This window comes from Nyctereutes procyonoides, unplaced genomic scaffold (genome assembly GCF_905146905.1).
Source record: "Nyctereutes procyonoides isolate TBG_1078 unplaced genomic scaffold, NYPRO_anot_genome, whole genome shotgun sequence".
In the NCBI taxonomy this organism is placed as follows: domain Eukaryota; kingdom Metazoa; phylum Chordata; class Mammalia; order Carnivora; family Canidae; genus Nyctereutes; species Nyctereutes procyonoides.
The window spans coordinates 34,010,068-34,033,091 of record NW_026575133.1 but is presented as its reverse complement, the minus strand read 5'-3'; the positions used below and the strand labels follow the sequence as shown (position 1 = coordinate 34,033,091).

General features: G+C 48.0%; 1 protein-coding gene across 11 annotated transcripts in view; it reads left to right on the top strand.

Moving 5' to 3' along the window:
• FARP2 (FERM, ARH/RhoGEF and pleckstrin domain protein 2) overlaps positions 1-23,024 on the top strand; it is a 94,375-nt gene that overhangs the window by 22,397 nt on the left and 48,954 nt on the right. For 10 of the 11 annotated variants that reach the window (XR_008667102.1, XR_008667101.1, XM_055346205.1 and 7 more), the window contains 3 exons: positions 20,914-21,018; positions 21,952-21,994; positions 22,774-22,852. Coding sequence is in view for 9 of the 11 variants with exons in the window: in XM_055346205.1 (XP_055202180.1) it covers positions 20,914-21,018; positions 21,952-21,994; positions 22,774-22,852 (227 nt within the window). In the remaining 2 variants the exon portion in view is untranslated. Of the gene's footprint in view, positions 1-20,176; positions 20,577-20,913; positions 21,019-21,951; positions 21,995-22,773; positions 22,853-23,024 lie in introns of those variants that run through there. The other variant, XM_055346209.1, reaches the window with a different exon arrangement.

Below are 23,024 nucleotides of genomic sequence, written 5' to 3'. Positions count from 1 at the left end.
CGGGTGCGCCGTGAGCCCGCGCTCTCTTCTCACCCCGCGGATGCTCCCGTTCCTCACCTGGAGGAGCTGGGTCCTGGTGGGCTTTGTTCCCAGGAGGCCAGGGAGCTGAGCTTAGACCGGATTTCCCGCCTTGGCCCGTGACCCCGGCTCCCACAGTGGCTGGCCCCTCGGGGGTGCTGCTTGCCTGCGGAGCTCGTCTTTGGGGCCCCAAGCCCCGCGTGCTCGCTCTCCTTTCCACAGCGGCCCCGTCTCTCTGCCCCTAAAGAATCACCACGTGGGGCCAGTTAGGACCAAGTTTTAAATCTCAGCCCTTAGCTGCTTGATGGCATGTGAAGTGCCGTGGGGTCTGGGAACGGCTTTGGTCAGGTGCCCCATCGGGACTGTGGGACGACGCACCTGTGGGTGGCAGGTGAAGCCAGGCGTCCTCTGTGGGCCTTTCCTCAGCTGCCCGGCACACACCCTGGTCCTCGTGGCCCTGGCTCATTCCAGTGCTTTCTGAACGTACTAGAATCCGCTCTCGGTCCATTGGTGAACGCCGAGGCTGCTGTATGTGTCGTGGGCACACGTGTGGGTTTCTCCGGGGTGTTCCTGGAGTGGACTCTGTGGGCGTGAGATGCACCCATCGTAGCCCAGCCCGGATCACGCAGGATTGCCCTGCCAGCTGGCCATACCGTCGTATGTTCCCTCCTTCCACGCGGTGCCCTCCCCGGAGCGTTTGCCTCTCTGTCCTCCTGTCCAGCCATCCCCTGGGCTTCTGCGGCCTTTGGCCTTTCTGCCGTCTCCTCACCTCGCCCTTGTACAGGCGCTGCTGCCTCTGCGGGGCCTGTCATGGGGCCTGGCCGACTGCCGCCACCAGCTGGGCCGTCACAGTCCTCCCTTCTGCTGCTGCTCCAGCCTCTGGGGCCTTCCACGCCCGGCTGCAGACTCAGGCCCCAGGGCGCCTGCCGGACGTGCTGTGTCCTCGAGCAGGTCCTTGGAGATTCAGGCAGGACCACGGCTTGTGGCTCGGAGAAGAGCTGGTGCATCCTGGAATCTACCCCGCCCACCGCCACTCCCGTCAGCACCTTTGTGGACTCTGTTTTCCTGGCCCTGCTCTTCCGTTCATTCGTTAGTTCATCGTCCTTGGACAAGACAGATGACCCCCCGTCGTCGGAGCCCCGTCTGAGCTTCATTTTTCTGGAGCGTTTCTAGGTCACAGCAGCCCCACGTTAGCAGTGTGAAGAACGGGATTCTAGGTAATAGATCCCCCTCAGTCATAGAAAGCAACCAGTCCTCCAGGAAAGTAATTGTAGAACTATAATTCTCTCTGTTTCTTCAAAGAGACTATTCGGCTTTTTCAGTTTTTTTTGTTTGTTTGTTTTAGTTTCTTTCTTTCTTTTACTAATCTCTGTGCCCAACGCGCAGCTTAAACTCAGGACCCCGAGTTCAAGAGCCACACACTTCCGATGGAGCCAGCCGGGTGCCCCTGCGTTTTCACTTCCGTAGAGTGTGCGTAGCTGTCCTGTTGTCCTCACAGCGACGCGTTCACGGGGCAGCACCTGGTGGGCAGCACGTCGGCGCCCGCGGTGAAGCTGCGCCCTCCTCAGGCCCCTCCGCGGACCACGGTCCGCTCTGCTGCTCGCCGCGCTCTCACTGGGCGTTGCTGAGCTGCGAGGTGATTGAATTCCCATTATACAAATAGGGTTTTTTTTTTTTAATTTTTTATTTATTTATGACAGTCACACACAGAGAGAGAGAGAGAGAGAGAGGCAGAGACACAGGCAGAGGGAGAAGCAGGCTCCATGCACCGGGAGCCCGACATGGGACTCGATCCCGGGTCTCCAGGATCGCGCCCTGGGCCAAAGGCAGGCGCCAAACCGCTGCGCCACCCAGGGATCACTACAAATAGGGTCAAAAAAAAAATAGGGTTTACTTGTTGCAGAAAAATAGAAAAACTTACATGGCCCACGACTGAGGATAACTGCCCAGAGGGAACAGCCATTCACATTTTCCTGAATACCCTGCTTTTACCTTTTATCTACCACGTATGCTAAGTAAAATTGGAACCAGACTTACATGCATACTTATAATTTATTTTTAAACTTAACACATTGTGAATATTTTTCTATGTAATTCCTTTTTTATTTTTATTTTTATTTATTTATTTTTTAAAAGATTTATTTATTTATGATAGACCTAGAGAGAGGCAGAGACACAGGCAGAGGGAGACGTGGGACTCGATCCTGGGACCCCGGGGTCACACCCTGGGCCAAAGGCAGGCGCTAAACCTCTGAGCCACCCAGGGACCCCCCTGTAATTCCTTTTTTAGAAGTTTTTAATGGCTGCACGATTTTGTATTTTCAGTTTCTCTGTAATCTTTATACACATTCTTGATTGTGTCCTTCAGATAAATACGTACAAGCGGCAGTGCCGCGTCCGAGGGTGATGTGTGGCCTCTGAGGCCTGTGACTGGAGTGGAGGAGTCGCTCCTGCAGCCCTGGGCGCACCCGGGCGCACCCGCTCTGTCAGCCGAGCGCGCCGTGGCGCGTTGCCCCCCCTTTGTCGGCTCTTCACGTAATAGTTGTTAATGAAATCTCCACTTTCGTAGGCAAGAGCTCAGGCTTTTTACAGTTTTATTAGACTTGTTGCTCGTTGTTTTGTGGGTTTAGGGAGGTTTTTTCTGGTGTTTGGTCCCCAGCATGTTTTGTTTCTTTATTGTGGTGAGACACTCCCGACGGGAAGCGCAGCCTCCTCGCCGCCTTCGCCGCGTGGCTCAGGCGCGGAAATGGGCTCGTGCGTCGCCTCCTCCGTGGCTCCCTCCGTCCCGTCGGACGGAAGCTCGGCCCCGTGACACGCGGAGGCCCCAGCCCCCGGCGCCCACCGCCTGCTGGCCTGCCCGCGCCGCGGACCACAGCCCGGCCCCGTGTCAGCGGGACCCTGCACGGTCGTGCCCGGGGCCTGGGTCCCTCACGGAGCGTCGCGGCCACGGGGCTCGCTTGGCTTCCTCTGCGAGGCCGAGCCAGGTCCACGCCGTGGCCCGACCGCGGCCCGCTCGCCCGTTCGTCTGCGGCGAGCTCGGGGTGCTCCCACCCGTGAGCCGTGGGGGTGACGGCGCCCTGACCACGGGGCGAGTGAGTCGTGGGGACGCCGCCTCCGCTTCCCCGGGGTGTCCCCCGGGTGGCCCTGCTGGGTCGCGTGGCGGCTCTACTGTTATATTTTGCGGCTTCCCCGGGCCGATGTCCCCCGTGCGTGGCCGACAGCGCGTTCCTACCACGAGTGCCGAGGGCTCCGGGTCTTCCGCAGCCTCTCCCGACGCGACTTGTCCCTTCGGGGCAGCCGCCGCGCCGAGGCCGTGAGGCGGCATCTCCCCGAGGTTCTCGGCCGCGTTTGCCTCGCGATCCGTGCTGCCCGGCGTCCGCGTGTCTGGGCCACTTGTGATCCTGTGTGGGGAAACGTCCGCTCAGGTCCTTGGCCCGCTTTTAAATTGGGTTGTTTGGGGTTTTGTTGCTGAGTTTCTAGGGTTCCCCGTAGGCTCTGGGTATTCGCCCCGACCGGGTGGGGGTAGCGTCGAGGCACATGCTCCGTCGTGTTTGAAGTGAAGAAGGAAAGAGGGAAATGAGAGGGAGTGCTGGGGCTCCACGGAAGGTCGAAGGTCGCAGTCCCGGGGAGGAAAAGGGCAGGAAAACTACGGAAGCGACGCGTAGGACGTGCAGCCTCGGAGTGGGCTGGGGCCGAGGCTTTGGGCCGTGCGCTGGCCCGGGCTCGGGTGCCCCAGGGAGTCCCGGGCCTCTGCGGCAGCACTTTGGGAGCTCCGAGCGCAGCCGGCTCGTCCTCCCCGCCCTCCCGGTGGGCGCCCAGCAGGAGGCAAGGCCCCCCCCAGGCCGCTCGGGGGCTCGGGGCTGGGCGACCGGTTGGGGCAGCGCAGAGCGAGGCCGCGGGGGCGGCGGGAGGGAGTCACCGCCCGGCTGGGCCCGAAGCTGGAGCCGGTGGGATTGGCCGTGCGCAAAAGACGTGCTCTGGGAACCGGAGAGCCGGGTGCTGCGCCGGGGCGGGCCTCAGCACGTGCCCAGCGGACGGGGCCGCCTCTCCTGCCCGGGCCGGTGGCCGCGGCCCTCCACGGCGCTGGCGCTGCGCCTCCGCTGCCCCGATTCTGGCCGTCCTGGCGCACGGCGAAGCGCGAGTGTCCAAGTGTCACACGCTGGCCAGGGAGGCAGCTCTTTGCATCATCCTCAGTCCTTGGTGCCTGGGTGGCAGTAATTATGGGCTTTTATTTTTAGAGACTTTGACTAGTCGTCAAAGAAAAACATGAAAACATCTGTTAGTGCTTCCAAACCGCTGTTATTGGAATGTTCTGGAATTTTCTTGTGCACACATCTTATGCTTTTATGTGTATAATTTTATAGTTCATATAACACAGCTTCATTTTGCCACAGTGGCAGAGAGTATCCCAGCCCGTACTTAAGGGCTTTTTCTGATGACACTGAAAAAAAAGAGAAATATTTTATTTTCTTCTTCAATCCACAATCTTAAACACCTGCCTGGAACTAAGAACCTTCTCAAAAGCTTCAGTTTAGCCTTCTAAAAAATAAGTTCATTTGATGACTCAAAAATATGGTTCCTAAAATAAATCACATGTTCCTAATTATGAAAAATACTTTTTTAACATTCTGTATTAAAATATTCATGATATTTCTTAATATCTTCATAATTTTACTTTTTGGATTTGTTTGGTCCTTATATGTGATAGTCTGTTCGTTCATTTGCTTGTTCTTTCCTTCCTTCCTTCCTTCCTTCCTTCCTTCCTTCCTTCCTTCTCTTCCTTTCTTTTTCTTTTTTTTTTTTTTGGCATGTGTTGGTACTTGAAACTGGTGAAGTCAAATTTTTATAGCAGAATAAAAACCAGTTTTTTCCTACTAAAGCAATTTTTGTTAAGACACCTCAGTATGACTTTAAGGCTCTAGATAGTGCTATCCCCCTGGAAAAATGTGTTGGAACATACATGTTGAAAATACACAGTGAGCTCTTTTAAATCAAACTTCTATTAAATGAAGACCATTCAGCTCTCCAGTTGCTTGCTTCTGGCTTTAATTTACACCAATCTTACATCTTTAAAATCATGCAAAATAATAAAAACATGACCTAAATGAATCCAAATTGTGTTATGAAATGAAATTATAAATTATATAGAAGTAGTAACCTCATATGAAATTAAACTTGTTAGTATATTACGTCTTGCAAGACTGACAGACAGTTACGAAGAACACAGGCTTTACCATGGGTCCATTTTTTTTTCTCATTTAGTGGAATCAAATGTAACCTGAGAGCACTAGAAGAGGGCAAACTTAAACTTGTTTTGGAAAATTGTTTCCATAAAGCTCTGGAAAAACAAAATTTTTTTGGCTGTAAATTTTTGCAGTTTAGAAATTAATGCCACTTTTAATTATATAATTTGATTCATAAAATAGTGTTTTATGTTGTTTTTTGTGGTTTTTTGTTTTGTATTTTCTGCCCTAGGAAGTTTTTAGAATTTTTAATAATAAAATTAATATATTCTCACAGTAAAAAAATTCAGTCAATATAAAAGTACAGAGGCGAGGCGCCTGGATGGTGCAGTCAGTCAGCTAGGCATCCGACGCTTGGTTTCTGCCACGGTAATGATTTCAGGGTAATGAGATCGAGCCCTGTGTCAGTATTTGTGCTCATTGCAGAGTCCGCTTGAGTTTCTCTCCCTCTCCCTCCTCCTCCCGCTTGTGCACATACTCTCTCTCTCTCAAATAAATAAATCTTTTTTAAAAAGCAGACTACCGAGGGATCCCTGGGTGGCTCAGCGTGTTAGCACCACCTTCGGCCCAGGGCCTGATCCTGGGGTCCTGGGATCGAGTCCCACGTCGGGCTCCCTGCATGGAGCCTGCTTCTCCCTCTGCCTGTGTCTCTGCCTCTCTCTCTCTCTGGGTCTCTCTCTTTGTCTCTGTCTCTCATGAATAAATAAATAAAATATTTAAAAAAAAAAAAAACAGACTACAGAGAAAAATATTTAATTTCTTATTCTCTTACACCCAGAAATAACCTGTTTGACATTTTGATCATCTTACCCATTTAATTCTTTCAAACCTTTTTCAGTATTGTTTTCCTAAAAACTAAACACAGTAACATATGTAACGTCCTAAAATAATTGAATCTCTGTTTGATTCTGCATTTACATTTGGCCTGTCTAGTAAGTAGAAGTACTGATATAGAACCCAATTTTGTGTTCTCTGAAAAGATCCATTACTTAGGGAATAAAAAAAAAAAAAAAACCTACATGCTACTAAAAATAATCTCAATAACTCTGTATTTATGAAAAACATGATCTTTATTTTTTTTGTTTTTAAAAGTGAAACAAGTTTGTTTATTTTGGAAGTAGTACAGAAGCCTTACAAAACCACTCAAATGTTCTAGGAAAGTACAATGAAAGGAGCTGGTATGTCTCATGGTGACTACTGCTTCATTCCCCAGAGGCAGTGCTTGTGGATACATCCTCATAACTTTCGAGAAAAAAACATGATCTTTAAAGAGAAATTTTAAACACCAGAACCAAACGTCAGAAGACACTGAGATTTTTTTTTTTCTTCAATAAACACTAAAGATTAAAGGCAAAGATTTGGCTCAGAGAACATATATTATTAGTTTCTATTTTAGGATGATTATTTACCAAAATATAATAAATGCTTATTAGCAGCTACTTCTGGTGCTTCTAGCAAAAGGCAATAAAAATTAAACCTAAAGCACAGCTGTAAAGGTCCAGGAGTTATGCTTTGCATTTTATCACTCCACTTCCTCATACCCTCTTTAGGACAGCCCAGATTCCAATGATCATGAGAAACCATTCAACAGAATTCCAAAAAGAAACACTGTGAGCTCCCATGAAACTGTCAGCTTTTATAAAAATCGTACACTGATAACTATAAATTATGTTTTATAATTTAAACTGTTGCGAGAAATTAAAGATCTAAGTAAGTGGAAAGACATGTTTGTGGATTAGAAGACTTGTTAACATAGCAGCACTCCTCAATGGATTGAGTACTCCTCAATGGATATTAAATCTGTAGATTTAATGTGATCCCCATCAAAATCCCAGCTGGCTTTTTTGCAGAAATTAATAAGCTGATTTTAAAATTTATATGGAAATGCAGCAGATCCAGAATAGCCTAAAATAATTTTGAAAAAGAAAATTGAAGGACTCATACTTAAAACTTACTATAATGCTACAGTAGTCAATTCATAGTGGTACTGACATAAATATAAATGTAGATATCAGTAGAGTAGAACTGAAAGTCCAGAAATAAGTCCTTACATTTATGGTCAGTTCAAGAAAGTGCCATAAAAAGAGTGCTAAGCCAGTTCCATAGATATGAGAATGAAGCTGAACGCTGCCTAACACCACACACAAAAACTAGCTCAAAGTGAATCAGTGTCCTAAATGTTGAGCTAAAACTTTTAAAACTCTCAGAGGAAAACGCAGGAGTAAATTTTCATGACCCCAGACTAGACAGTGGTTACTTAGGTATGATACCAAAATCAGAGATGACAAAGAAAAAAAAGGATTGATTGGACTTCATTAAAATAAATGTTTAAAATTGTGCTAGAAATAGTACTATTGAGAAGGTAAAAAGAATAGAGAAAATATTTGCAAATTCTGTATCTGAGAAGGAATTTATAATAACTTACAACTCAATAATAAAGACAAATGACACAGGGGGTACGTAGGTGGCTCAGTGGTTGAGCATCTGCCTTTGGCTTGGGTCATGATCCTGGGGTCCTGGGATCAAGTCCTGCATCGGGCTCCCCACAGGGACACTACTTTTCCCTCTGCCTATCTCTCTGCCTCTCTGTGTTTCTCATGAATAAATACATTTAAAAAAAAAAAAAAGAAAGAAAAATGACCCAAGTTAAAATATTGCCCAAGGTCACACAAGTAGAAAACAGGTGCAGAGGAACTGTCACCTAAGTGATCCTTTTATTTCTGATAGATACTATCTTCTCTATAGCTCTTTTATCTCTGCTTTGTGCTCTTGATTTACAGAGGCAGCTGCCTTATTAACTTCTTTAAATGTCATGATAAAATTTTGGTCACAACTTCATCTGCTAAGAGGCAACATTTGTCTATTGAGCATTCATCTTACACTTGTTTCATATTTTGTTTCTTTTATCTTGAATATCTTTGAATATTTGCAGTGATGGTTGGTTCTAATTTGACTACGCATGATTGGGGAAGATAAGCTGTTTCTGGATGACTGTTTTCAGGAGGTCTTCTGTGGGTGGCTGGTTATAGCCTACTTGAAATTTGGAGTTTATCCAGTGACCTGAGGTTTGTGCATGGGCTACTTGCACAAACCTTTACTTCATCTTAGCCAGTGATAGTAGCTGGCAGTGGGGTGTTTCACAGAGCCATCTTTCACACTGTGTCTCACTCTTAGAGATTACTTCTGGTTTTTTATTCGGTTCTGTCTCCTGTGCTTCTCCAAGTCAGACAAGCCCAAGATTGGACTGTGCTACCACTGTGTCTTACCCCTCCTTTTTGCAAACAAAGGGTTTAGGTTTTATTCCGCAGGTTCCACCTTTCACTGTTGATCAGTGCTCTTTGAGACTTCTGCTGAAATTTGCTTCTTGGCAAATTTCATGCCTTGTTTGTGTCTTCCCATATATACCAACAAACATCCTCTGGCTCTGGCTAGTGACATTCCTCCCGCCAAGTTTTTTTATTCGGGATGTAGCAGTTTTCCTACTTTTGCTGAAATAGGGTTTACATTTTTGTTATTTTTTTTTTAATTTTGAATGATTCTAGCAAGAGATTGAGGAAATGACAACTTACAGTACCATCTTCAAAAGACAAGCCACTCACGTGTTTTCTGGATTGTTGCAGCACCCGCCACACCCCTACTCTCTTTACCATCTCCATCCTGCAATTCCTCTCAGACAGATTTCTGAATTTGAACTGTTCTCTCATTACTCCTATCTCCAGAAATTTGCCTCTGTTTTTCATGCTTCTGGTTCAGATTCATACTTTATTCATTTTGTTTTTCAGGCCTGCTGTTGGGGTTTCATCTCTGTAGTTATCTTTGTATGTCTCCTTTGAATTCATGAGTTGCTTCTCTTTTCCCCAAAGTCTCATTTCATGAATGCTGTGGCCTATTACATTGACCTTTTTGAGGACCTTAATTTTTCTTACTGCATTTTCTTTCGTATACTCCACTCTGTTCATTGCGGTCAGTATCTTGGCTTTTCATGTTAATATCTCTGTTTCAGGAGTTTGGTTCCCAGGGTCTGCTCCTTTTTGGTTGTCCATGTGAGGTTCCAGACTGACCGGTATTGTTTTCATTGACCTTTGCAATGGCCACAGGTTGATTTTCCCAGACAGGCTTCCTTTCTGAAAATGAGAGTTGCCTGGCTGCAGGGCCATGGGAGTGACCAAGTTCCTGGCTGGGTGAGTGGGTAGGACACGCTGACAGACAGGTTTCCTTTTTGTGTATGAGCTTTTACAAGTACACACAAGTAAGGGCAGGCAAGCCACCCAGAACCCTTCTGTTGATGAGGAAAAAAAGAAAGGAATTACCCAAGAGGCTGAGTGCTCTAAGAGATTTACTGCCAACCTGAGATACCCTTCCTTTGTTTTTTTTTTCCTTGATGCTAAGTTAAAGACAAATAGTTAAAAAAAAATAAATAAATAATGAGTTGATGACCCAGTTTCTAAAGCTTATCAGAAATAGCACTTTCCTTCTTTGGCTACTGGTATATAACATATACTGGGTGCAAATGCGACGGGGAAACAGTGAATGTCACACAACTGGGCCTCATTCACTCGGCGTGTATCCTTTTTGAGGTGCCCTGGCTTTGCTGCGAAGAGACTTTAACAGTCCTTCCCTGAAACGGGAGAGTCTTTCACATTCATCCCCTTCTGTGCTCCTGTGTCGGTCCCCTTTGTGCACTCCTACCGGTTCCTCTGTTAAGCTTATTACTGATTCTCTGTTCTCAGACTGAAAACCTACCCTCCCCCATTTATGAGAGCCGCTTGAAGGCACAGATTTTTTCTTTTCCCGATGAATTTGGGGATTTAAGTGGAGAACAAGCAGAACAGGTACCTAAGTAAACCCCAGTTTAACTATTACTCTTGTTTGTGCTAGGAAGTCTCACCTGGTCCTACTGAGCTTCTGCTACCATGATCGTGCAGCACGTGTGCTAACTACGACTCGAGCTTGGACAAAGTACAGCAGGGCCACTGTAGATCTGACTTTTTTCTCCCCAATTTTAGAACTCTTCTTTCCAGGCTAAAGATGTTAAAGCTGTGCCAACCATGGGCATTTTCCAGGGTCTCCCTGCTGAATTACTCAGGGTCTAGTCAGGAGGCAAAATATACCAGTAATTTGAACTGGGAAATGTGATAAAAGTGATTATTAACTAGTAACAGGGATTAACTACTGGGGAAGAGAGAATCCTGAAGAAAACAGAATAGGAGATGCAGTGAACAGCTACCAACACAAGCTTGGAAGAGGTCTCCTCCCCCAAGGTCAAGGTTCAGACCTACAGATGGTGGAGGTATTGGCAAAGGTGCCACGGGAACAGGGTGGCAGGCAGGAAACTGCCCCCTGACAGGACTGGAGTAGAAGAGGAAGTCCCAGGAAGGTGCAGCCATGGAGTCTCCTGCGCGCAGCTAGCAAGGAAGCTGCCTCCTGGCCCGAGCAGCAAGGAAGCCCAGAGCCCCAGAATCAGGCAGAGAAGCTCCTTCTTCTTGTATTCCCCGACTCCCTTTCCTGACAGGGCAGCTTATAAAAGAGAGATGTCTACAGAGGCCTGCCCCAGTGTCACAAAGCAAGGCAAAGAAGAGTAGATCTGGAGCAGAGAAGCATTAATTAGATACCTAGCTCACCCGTATTAGCAGGTTCAAGTTTGGGAATTTTAAATTGTCCTGTTTCCTTGAGTACTTTGAGAGAAACTGTTGTAGAAAGAGTTGGGTACCAGTGGATCTGTTGGTAAATAAGCTCTCATGCTATGCCCGTGTCCCACGGTAGAGATAATTTGTGTGCAAGATCATCTCTTCGATCTAGGAACACTGGATGCGTAGGGGTACATTTCTCCTTTCAGGATATAGAATCCCCTCTCTGATAAGCAGAAGTGGCAGTTGTATCTTCAGGCCCTCAAATTCAGTGCAAGTCCTTATGGCTTTCAGTGCAGTTTGAGTATCTCTGGTGCGCAGCATTTTAGGGATATGTGAGAGCCTAAGATTTGAAAGTGTGCCAGAGTGGGATTGAAATTCCTATCAAAAATGTTGGTGACCTTTCAAAGAATCTAGAATGAATGTAGCTACAGTTTCCTGTGAGCTCTCAAGATTATTTTCATTATACAACATAATATTATAAAAGAAAATTTGATGTTGATCTAATTATTAGGCAAAAAATTTAAGTAATGAAATGGTAGACGTATGAATTAAATAATAGGAGTAGGCATCTGGGTAGATGAAGGAGTTATAATTTGGCAAATGAGCTGTAAATGGGCATATGAAACAAGTCGAAGGACTAAATCAGGCTTTTTCCAGAATTTTCCCACAGTGCTTAAGACAAAGAATAAAGAAGTACTTTGTTAGCTGAGATTTTGTAGCCCATTTCCATCCAGACAAAATCTTTAATGGTACTTTTGTCTATGTAAATGTTTAACAATATGCTTAATGTCTAAACTGGGAGAAGAACTATAACACTGTGGCCAACTGGAAAATGGGATCACTGAAGAAAACATTCTGGTTTTTAATCTGTATTTTGTCTATTATGTTTTTAATGACATTTCTCCTCCAGCCTAGTGTTGAAATACAGTTCTGATTTGGGTGGCTGTGTATCTCAGTGGGAAATGGGTCGTGAAGGAAGTTTTTCTTCCGTTGTATCTGTTGATGGTGCCGGTGCTTTCACTGTCTGTAAGGCCTTTCCAGTAGAGTTCAGAGAGAGTCTCCTTTCCTTTACTACTCTGGGGATGAGCAGTGGGTATGGGTCCTCCAGTCCACGTGGTGGTGCACTGCCGGACCTTAGGAGCAGAACATGCTTACCTCAAGCTTTATTAAGGTTTGCCTCTCCATAATTCATGTTAAATTAATATTTGTGTATGGTGTGAGGTAGGGGTCATTGTTCATTTTTTCCCCCATTTGGTTATTCACTTCCCTCAGCTCCTGCACTGAATTACACTAGTGACTTTGCTGTAAGTCGAATGACTGTGCACACAGGGGTCTGTTTCTGGGCTCTCCTGTGCTCCATAGGTCGGTTTCTGCACCAATACCATATTGTCTTAATTACTACAGCTTTAGAGTAAGTCTTGATATCTGACAGTGTGAGCCCTACAACTTTGCTCTTCTTTCAGGTTGTCTTTACTTACCAGGCTTTGATATTTATATATTTATATATATAATATGTTTATATATATATATATATATATTTTTTTTTTTAATCTACTTGTTAGTTTCTATGAATGCAAGCTGCTGGGATTTTCTCTGGAATGGCATTGAATGTATGGATCACATGGGGAGCACTGATGTCTTATGTGGAGCAATGTGCACATTTGTAGATGGACTTGAGCTTTTGTTTTAAAATTTTGGGTAGAGGGATCCCTGGGTGGCGCAGCGGTTTGGCGCCTGCCTTTGGCCCAGGGCGCGATCCTGGAGACCCGGGATCGAATCCCACATCGGGCTCCCGGTGCATGGGGCCTGCTTCTCCCTCTGCCTGTGTCTCTGCCTCTCTCTCTCTCTGTGGGACTATCATAAATAAATAAAAATTAAAAAAAATAAATAAATAAAATTTTGGGTAGAGCAGACTTCTGTGTCTTTCCACCATAAATGGCATGTCTTAGATTTCACTTTCTGGCTGTTTATTATCAGTTTATAGAAATAGAATTACTTTTTGTGCATTGACTTTACATTCTGTGGCCTTGCTACGTTCTTTTATTAATTCTTTTTTTTTCTTTTATTAATTCTAATAGTGTAATAATATAGGTTATTTTGTTTTCAGCTGCTAACTAAATTTCTGGATTTTAAATTTCTCTTAGGCTTTTATTTTGAAGCAGTCTCAAACTTAAGCAGTCTCAAAAGATGCAAAAAAAAAAAATAGTACAAAGATTTTTTTTTTTTTTTCTGAATTATCTGAGAGCAAGTTGCCAACATCATGCCCCAACACTCTCATACTTCAAATGTCTTTCCTACAAACAAGGAGGTTCTTCATCATTACCGTTCAGGACATTAATACGGATCCCTCACTACCCTCAGGTCCCCAGGCCCCGTTTGGGTTCCCCTGTGGATCCCACTACTGTCCTTTTCAACAAATGACCCATTTGAGTCCCGTCTCTGGTCTCCAGCCTGTGACCTTCACGACAAAAGATCACAGTAGTTGGTTTGTAGATTAGTCTCAGTTGGACCTTGCTGGTAGCCCATGACTGGCTTCGGGTTGTGCGTCTTTGGCAGGGTGTTACCTACTGAATGTTTGTGTCAAAATTCATATGTTGAAACCTAACCCCCACTGTGATGGTTATTTGGAGGCAGGGTCTTTGGGAGGGAATTAGATCATGAAGGTGGAGCCCTCACAAACGGGATTGGTGCCCAGCCCCTTCCATCACATGAGGACACAGCTGAAAGACAGCCATCTATGAAGCCAAAAGCGGGTCTGCCCCAGATACCTAATCTGCCAGTGGTGATCTTGGACTCCAGCCTCCAGAACTTGAGAAATTGGTGTCTGTTGTTTGGGCCACTCAGTCTGTGGCATCACAGCCTGGATGACTAAGATACACGGGAAGCTCGGATGGGGTGCTGGGCCCTCATTGCATTCGCCTACGTGCTGTGCAGTTGCAGTTCATCCAGCTTCTGGCATTGTTCACTCTGGACTCATCCTGCTCTCGCTGCCGCAGACCCTGCATCAGCCCGTTCTCCAAGGGAGACTTGTGTTGGAGTGTGCTCCTGGCCTTCCGAGTCTTGCTCCTCCAGGACCTGTCAGTGGGCAGAGCCAGGGGCTGGGGCTCTCCGTGCCAGCCCGCCCTCCCACGGAGAAGTAGTCCCTGTTGCTGCTCCCTGTCCTACCCTGGGCTGCTGTCTTGTGCAGCTCTTACTGCCTCCACCTCACTAAGGGGCGACCGCTCACCCCACCTCCACTTCCGTACCCTGCACTTGGCCCTTGTGTACAAACAGCCCACCTCCCTAACCCATGTTGAGCCCATGTTTTTATTTTTTAAAAAATCACATAGACTTTTTAAAAAATAGGTTAGTAAATGCTCATGATACAAATTTTAAAATACATAGAAGGATATGCAATCACACAGGTTAGTTCTCTGGAATCAACCACCATTCCCAGTTACTGTGCTCCTTCCAGGGCATTTACCGGGTGTGTGTGTGTGTGTGTGTGTGTGTGTGTGTGTGTGTGTGTGCGCGTGCGTGTTTACATCTTTGTGTGCATACCCCGCATGGATGGCGGCGTACACATCACCTTGCACCTTGCTGTGTTCTCTCAACAATGTGTCTTGGAGGTCTTTCCATTTCAGTGCAACCCTGGATGTGCCACAGTTTATTGACCTGTCCTGTCCGGGTAGATTTAAGGTAGTTTTATCATTTGCTATTAGAAGCATTATTTTAACGAATACTGTTTTATGCACATGAGTTTGCACCTGTGAAATCCTTCTTAGGGTGAGATTTTTCAGAGAATGGTGTGGACATTTAGATTTTGGTAGGTAGCTCCAACCTGGCTTGCCCAGCGTTGGCGCCAGTTTGCCCACAGCCCCACGTGGGAGCACCTGGCCCACGCTTGCCCACACGGTATGTCAGACTCTCAGCTCGATGGAGCCTGACTCTGACCCACGCATCTCTGGTCATGAGTTGCAGCGAGCCTGTCTGTGTGTGTGAGCATCACTCAGGCTCATGTGCTGGTGAACAGCCTGTCCTCTTGCCCATTGTTCTCCTCAGCTCGTAATCTTTTTTACTTACTGATGTTTGAAGTCTGGTGTGTGTGTGCGTTTTAAGATTTTATTTTTTACTTGACAGAGAGCAAGCAGGGTGGGGATGGGCAGAGGCAGAGGGAGAAGCAGGTTCCCCGCTGAGGAGGAAGCCCAACGCAGGGCTCGATCTCAGGACCCTGGGATCATGACCTGAGCCAAAAGCAGCTGCCTCACTGACTGAGCTTCCCAGACGCCCTTGCGGTCTGATGTGTTTTAAAGAAATTCGCACTTTGCTATATAACGTGAGCCGTTTCCTCCCTCTGTGCCTTTGACTGGACAGGTTTTTTTTCTTTTTTTTTTAAGATTGGTTTGTTGTTAAGATTTATTTATTTGAGAGAGAGAGTTGTGAGGGGCAGAGGGAGGAGAGAGCATCCTCAAAGAGAATCCCTACTGAGCACGCAGTCTGACACAGGGCTCAATCCCATGACCCTGAGACCATGACCTGAGCCGAAATCGAGAGTCGGCTGGCCGCTCAACCGACTGAGCCACCCGGTGTGGGGCTCTAACTCACAGCCCGAGCCAGCCGGGCGCCCACAACAGCTGCTTCTTGTGCAGACATTTATTTGGTGTCCCCTGTTTCACGAGCCTCCTGTTAGGGCTCGTGAGCTTGTGGTGTATCCTGTGGTGTATCCTGAACTCTCCCCAGAGTATGAAACAAAACGGTCTCATTGCAGAACTTTGATGAGTGGATATTTTTGTGTTTCGATGTCTTCTTACTCATCTTAAAATTACTGTGTGAGGTTAGGGTACAGGCTTGTTCTATCCAGAGGGACACCAAGTGGCATGTATTGGATAATGTACATTCCTTCCACTGATTGACCTGAAACATCGTGTTTATCAGACGCTCTAGTACTTTCCACATGTGGCTATATCTCTTCGCCGCCTCATCTGTTCTGGTTTGTCTCTATGGACAGGCACCTGTACCGATCGTTTCAATTACTGTGATTTTTCAGCAGGTTGAATAGTCCTCTCCTATTTTCTTTTTCATTGGCATGCTTGCATTAAAAAAACACCAACCATAGAGTTAGCCTATCAGGTTCCTCCGAGAATCCTTTTAATCCTTTTATGAGGACAACGTGGAATCTGGCTTAATTCAAGGAGCACTGGCACTTCTGTGAAGGTGTTTGTGTGCAGGGAAATGGTGTGACCGACGCCTCTGCACGCCCCTTCTCTGCTCCCCTTTTTCTATCATCGTAGTGTTTTTAAAATTCTCCCCATGAAGCTTTCTTGTGTTAAGTTGATTCCAAGATATTTCAACTCTTTTGTGGCAGCTACAAATGTGATTGTCTTCCTTTCTGTCCTGAAAATGGTGGGAATTGTGTGTAGGTGAAGGCTGTTTTGATGTATGTGTAGTCATTATGGTTTTCTAGTTGATGTTCTTATGTTTTCAAAGTAAATTATCCTATCTACAGATGACAGTTTTATTTTCTGTTTTTTTTTTGTTTGTTTGTTTGTTTTTACCTCTCATTTCTTTCTCTGTTTTCATGTTGGTGTCACATAGTAGTGATTGAGTGTATTGTTGGGAGTGGCCTCCTCATCTTGTGAAATGTTAAAGAATCACATTTACTTCCTCTTTTATTAAGAATTTAGGGATCCCTGGGTGGCTCAGCAGTTGAGCATCTGCCTTCGGCCCGGGGTGTGATCCTGGGGTCCCAGGATCGAGTCCCACATCAGGCTCCCTGTGGAGCCTACTTCTCCCTCTGCCTGTGTTCCTGCCTCTGTGTGTGTGTGTGTGTGTGTGTGTGTGTGTCTCTATCATGAATAAATAAATATTTTTTAAAAAAATTTATATCAGTAGATCTTAAAAAAAAAAAAAAAAGGAGGGGGGTGCACTCCTGGGTGGCTCTGTTGGTGAAGCATCTGCCTCCGGCTCAGGTCAGGAAACCAGGGTCCTGGGATGGAGCCCCACATCGGGGCCCCTGCACAGCAAGAAGTCTGCTTCTCCCTCTCCCTCTGCCCCTCCCCTCAACTTGTGCTGTCTTTCCGTTGCTCTTTCTCTCAAGTAAATAAATCTTTAAAAAAGAAAAAGAATTTATATGAAGAGTAGAAATTGAATTTTATCAGGTATCTTCTCAGGTTCTTGATTCTGAGAATAATCCTAGGATTTTTTTCTGAGAGATCTGTTGATCTATTAATGTGCTGATACTATATTGAATTATCCTGTTTTTTTTATTAATTTTACTTGGTTAATATTAGTCTTAGTTGTTGCTGGATTATGTTTGCTAATATTTTACTCAGGATTTTTTTTTTTTTTTGAGAGGGGTGGGAGGGTGCAGAGGGAAAAGGAGAGAGAATCTCCAGCAGGCTCCACGCCCAGCATGCAACCTGACATGGGGCTCGATCCCAGGACTCTGAGCTCATGACCTGAGCCAGAACCAAGAGTCGGACACTCAACTGACTGAGGCCCCAGGGCCCCTTTCTCAGGATATTTTCACTGATACCTATAACTTGGGATTTTTCTCTCTTGAATGTGTTTGTGTTTATATGGAGTTTGGGAGTTCATTCCCATGAAGCAGATTTAGAAGAGACCACTAGTAGCACCCACCACGCTTTGGAGCAATTTAAATAGCTCTGGAGGGATGCCTGGGTGGCTCCGTGGGTGACCGTCTGCCTTTGGCCCAGGGCGTGACCCCGGGGCTCTGGGATCGAGTCCCACGTCGGGCTCCCTGCAGGGAGCCTGCTTCTCCCTCTGCCTGGGTTTCTGCCTCTCTCTCTCTCTCTCTCTCTCTGAATCTCATGAATAAATACATTTTTTTAAATAATAATAAATAAATAGCTGGTCTGGAAATCTCTGTCCCTAGATGGTTTGTGAAAACACCTGATTCTGCTGGGTTTTGTAGAAGTTCAGTATGTATTTCTGGTGACGTGGGGAATACAGAGTTCCTTTTTGTGGCCTGAACCATAGGATAACTGAGTCGAGAAAGCTTTTTTACTTTAGTAAAATGTACTCCCATTTAGTAAAATGTACCATGTGTATATGTGTGTGCGAGTATATGTGTATCTGCAGGGGTGTGGGTTTGTGTATGTGGGTTTGCGTGTATCTGTAGCTGAGTGTGTGTGCGTATGGGTGTGTGCGTATCTGCAGGAGTGTAGGTGTATCCGTAGCGGTGGAGGGGGGTCTCTTATCTATATGTGTGTGTGCAGATGTACGCGTATCCGTAGGTGCGTGTCTGTGCATTCATACAGAAACGTGTAATTAAATATATTTTTTTAAAGTTTTTTTTATTCATGAGAGACACACGGGGGCGGCGGGGTGGAGGGAGGCAGAGACCCAGGCAGAGGGAGAAGCAGGCTTCGTGCCGGGAGCCCAACGTGGGACTCGATCTGGGACCCCAGGGTCACACCCTGAGCTGAAGGTGGCGCTAAACCGCTGAGCCACCCAGGGGTCTCTCTTTTTTTTTTTATGCCCAGGTTTGAAAACCCTGTTCTGGGTTTGGACGCTGGTGCACCACGAGCGCCCTGTGTGCCTGCACACTGGATACGCTGGGGCCTGCTGCGGGCAGGCCTCGTGGAGCAAGGGGACCTCGTGGGTCGGGCTGTGGGTCCTACCGCCGCACCACACGGTTGACAACGGAGAGGCAGGGCTAGGGCAGCAGGGCAGCGTGGGCGCCTCGGGCCTCTCGCGGCGCACCTCCCGTGGGGCGAGCCTGGAGCTGCGAAGGTGGGCGGCCCGCCCTCCGACGGGAAGGGTGCGCCCGAACAGGTGGTTGCGTGACAGCACGCTGTGAGCACGGTGCTGCGGCCCGCGCCCACGTGATGTGGCAGGTGGAGCTGACCTAGGGCCGGGCAGGAGCTCGGGGGCAGGGCGTCCCCTGGGAGGGAGCGGCCAGGTGTCCAGGTGTCCAGGCCGGGCCTGTGGGCGAACGGAACTCCCCGCCCTGACCCCGCCAGAGGACTCTGCCCCCGGCCCGGGCCGGCGTGCGTGCGCTGTGCTGGGCCTCGCCCCGCGTGGTGCGCTGCAGCTCTGTGCCCCCACGGGAGAGCGCTCACCGGGAGCGGGAGGGCCTCCGGGGCCGCGGGAGAAAGCCCGCCGATGCGCGTCCAGAACACGGCGTCCTTGGGAACAGCGGGGCTTCGCTGTCTTCCCACTTAGGTCTGTTGTTTTCTTCCTGCAAAAATGACAGATGCTGGGGGCGCCTTGGGCTCAGGTCGTGATCCCGAGGTCCTGGGTTTGAGCCCTGCCAGGCAGGGAGCCTGCTTCTCCTCCTCCCGCTCGTGCTCTCTCGGTGTCTGTCGCTATCTCCGTCTCTCTCTCTCTCAAATAAATAAATGAAATCTTAAAAAAAAAATGACAGCTGCCCACTGATGGAAAACGTAGACGTCATAGAAGTTACTATATAAGAGTGAAAGCACTTGGCCCTCCCCAGCTCCATTCAGTCCTCAGCGGCCGTGACCTTGGAGGACGGGGTGTGCAGCCTCCAGACTTGCTTCAGTCAGAGGTCCGTGCAGTCGGAGTCTTTTTTCTTACATATAAATTTATTTTTTATTGGTGTTCAATTTGCCAACACACAGAATAACACCCAGGGCTCATCCCGTCAAGTGCCCCCCTCAGTGCCCGCCACCCAGTCCCCCCCGCCCCCGCCCTCCTCCCCTTCCACCAGTCGGAGTCTTCTATGAAATGGACTCTGTTCCGGACGCGGAACACAAGGGGAACCCTCTCTGCTCCGTGACTGAACTGCAGGCCTGGACTCTCTTCCGCGGGAGCACATACAGAATTTGTAGGGTCTGCGTGGTTTCAGCTGTCGATACACCGTTTATGTCATCAGTTCGTCGTTGGATTTGTCCTTGCATGTTTAGCGACTGTGAGAATGTCTTCTCGAGGTGGAATTGCTGGAGCAGGGATACATGTGTACGCTGTGAATCCTGGAGGTGTTTTCAAATTCTCCCAGCAGATGGGAGGGACCGGGCTTCCCCGGACGGTGTGACACGGCTGTCTTCCCACAGCGGCACCGCGTCGCTCTCCCAGACCTCTGAGACAGGTGAAAATGCTCTCTTCGTTTTCATTTATTTCATTGTTAGAGGGCTTGAGTACCTTTTCCTGTGCCTAAAACCATTTGTATTTCTTTTTTGTTGTTGTTGTTAAAGATTTTACGTATTATCCTGAGAGACACACACAGAGAGAGAGAGAGAGAGGCAGAGACCCAGGCAGAGGGAGAAGCAGGCTCCACGCAGGGAGCCCGACGTGGGACTCGATCCCGGGACCCCGGGGTCACGCCCTGGGCCGAAGGCAGGCGCTAAACCGCTGCGCCCCCGGGGCTGCCCGTGTATTTCTTTATCTAATGCACCATGAGAGAGAGCATCGCTGTAACTTTGTTCACCGTTTCTCTACTCAGAAGATTCTTCTCTTTGTTTAATCAAATCCCTCTTTAGGCTACTAGGGAGACTTGACTTACCCAAGGTGGGAGAAATCTTCTCCTCTGCTTTGTTCTCTTCTTTGTCCACTGGAATGCGTTCTCGTGAGCAGCAGACCAGGGGTCTAACCGCATTTCCTTCTAGAGAGCCGCTTGCCCCTCGTGCTTGAACAGCCCGCATGTTCTCGCTGACGTCTTACCGGATAATAAAGGATTCGCCGCGGTCGCAGGCGCGGGTGGAGCGCGAGCCCCACCGTTTTAGTAAATATCAAATTGTTTGATAAACTGTTTACCGAGGCCGGAAATGGGTTCCGCGTCCTGAGAGTGCCTCGGGTTACACGGGAAAGGGCTCAGGACACGGCTGGGCACCTGACCGAGGGGGTGTCTGGCCTCGCGGGGTGCCAGGTTCCAAGCTCGAAGAGCCTTAGGCTCTCTGGTTCCTCGGTGATGGCCATAAGCCGTAGAGAGGGCCGAGGGAGGTGGGGTCCAGCACGGTGGACCTTTCCCCGCGGGAGGCGGGGCACACACAGTGTTTCACAAACCCTCGTGGTGGGAAAGCACCTGACCCTCCTGTGCCTGTGCCCCCCCCCCCCCACAGCCTAAGCGCGATGGCCAGGCGTTGCTGACGCAGGTGTGGCGGCACTTGAACCTGACGGAGTGCGACTACTTCGGGCTGGAGTTCCAGCACCCCCGGTCCTACTGGGTACGTGTCCTTGCCTTATCTTGCAAGCGGGCTTCAGGTGTGCCCTGGGTGCGGACAGCGCGCGCGGCCACAGAGAGCCCTCGAGAACCTGCCGCGTGTGCAGGCACGACACCCTGTCACGTGTATCAGAGCTCGACTGCGGAGACGGGGACTGTGTTTGCCTTTGAGCTGAGCTGAGTTCCCATCCTCCCTAAGTTTGTTCTCCCCACCAGCACGTGCCGGGGAACCCCAGAAACAACCTCTAATACGTCTGCATGAAAATTATTTTGAGCAAAACCATTTTACTAAATTAATTGGTTATCCCTCGTGCTACTTGGCAGACGAAATCAGCCTTAAAAAGCGTGGAGCTTTAATATTTACACGTAGAACTGTTTTAAGGAAACCAGGATCAGGGGCGCCTGGGCGGCTCCATCAGTGCAGAGTCTGACTCCTGATTCCAGCTCACGTCTTGAGCTCACGGTTGTGAGTTCAGGCCCCGCATTGGGCTCTACACTGGTGTGGAATCCACTTAAAGAAAGAGCCCAGAATCAGCCGACTGAGTGGACGTGTCAGCGTTGCAGGGCTCCGTCCACCCCTTCGTGCAGTGGCGCTCCCGTCCGGTGGTTGCGTACAAGTGCAGCGAGTACCAAAGACTTGTTTGGCCTTAACCGATGCCCCGAAGTACTTACTGGTACCCGCGCTGCACCACCAGCGTGTGAGCAGCGGAGGGCTCCTGTCCTACGTGGCATCCTACCACCCCCCACGCTTCCCGGGGCGGGCACTCCTCTTCCTCTCCCAGGTGTCTGTCAGGATTTGACGGGGGTGTGAGCCCAGGGCAAACAGGCCCGCCTCAACTCTCTCTCCTGCTTGTAAACAGTTCTGTGTTTTGTAACGTAGTTATTAGATAGAGAAATCGTTGAATGCATTTGATCTCTTTTCTTAAATCCTCTCCAGATCTGGCTGGAACCCATGAAGCCCATCATTAGGCAAGTACGAAGTAAGTCCTTTTTTTAACTCTTGCAATTCTGTTCGTTTATGCTGCTTTTGTTCTTGACTGTTCAAACCGCGGCTCTGTTCAGAGCTTCGTTGTCCCCGTTCTGGGGAGCAGTGCAGTGACTGCCGGCTGCACGGTAACAGGATATGCTCTCGGATGGGTCACTGTAACTTCTGGTCAATATGCGAAACTAAGCATCTCCCCTGAAATAAAAAGGCATTGAGGTGCTTGCTTTAATTAGCTCCTTAATTTTTTTTTAACAATTTCGAAAACTTTATTTTTTGTAGTGTTATTTTTTGAGTATAGTTGACACACAATTTAATGACATTATTTAATAAAATAGTTAATACCGTTTTGTAATTACAGACATAATTATTTTTGTTAGTCTCCATTAAATTCTTAAAATTGGAGCGCATACTCTACTGGCTGTGCCCAGGGGTCCAGATTCACCTGCAATCTGTTTGGTCCCCTAGAGGAGAGAAGGATGGGGGCCAGTAGCTTCATTAGTCACTGGTGACCTAGGGCCATTTAGGTCTTCGTGGCTCCGTAGCACACCACCACCTCTTTTCTGCATGGTGAAAATTACATAGCTCTGCTGTGACCGAATTCCAGTAAACTGAGATGCTCAGATGAGCCAGCATCTTGTGCTTTTCCTTTACAGTAATCGGGTTCTGGTTCAGTATAGTGAGTGATGACGTTTTTTTTCCACTCAAGTATATAAAGATCTCAAAAAACAGTGGAATTGACCTTACATGTGAAGTTGAAAATGTTTCTTTTCATAGGGCCAAAGAACACATTGCTTCGTCTAGCAGTGAAATTTTTCCCTCCTGATCCGGGTCAGTTGCAGGAAGAATTTACAAGGTAAACAGCCCTTCCTGGGGCCCCCGGGTGGCTCAGTCTGTTAAGCATCTGCCTTCGGCTCAGGTCATGATCTCAGGGTCCTGGGATCAAGCCCGACATCTGGCTCCCTGCTCACTGCCAGAGTCTGCTGCTCCCTGTCCCTCCGCTGTTCCCCCTGCGTGTGCATGCTGTC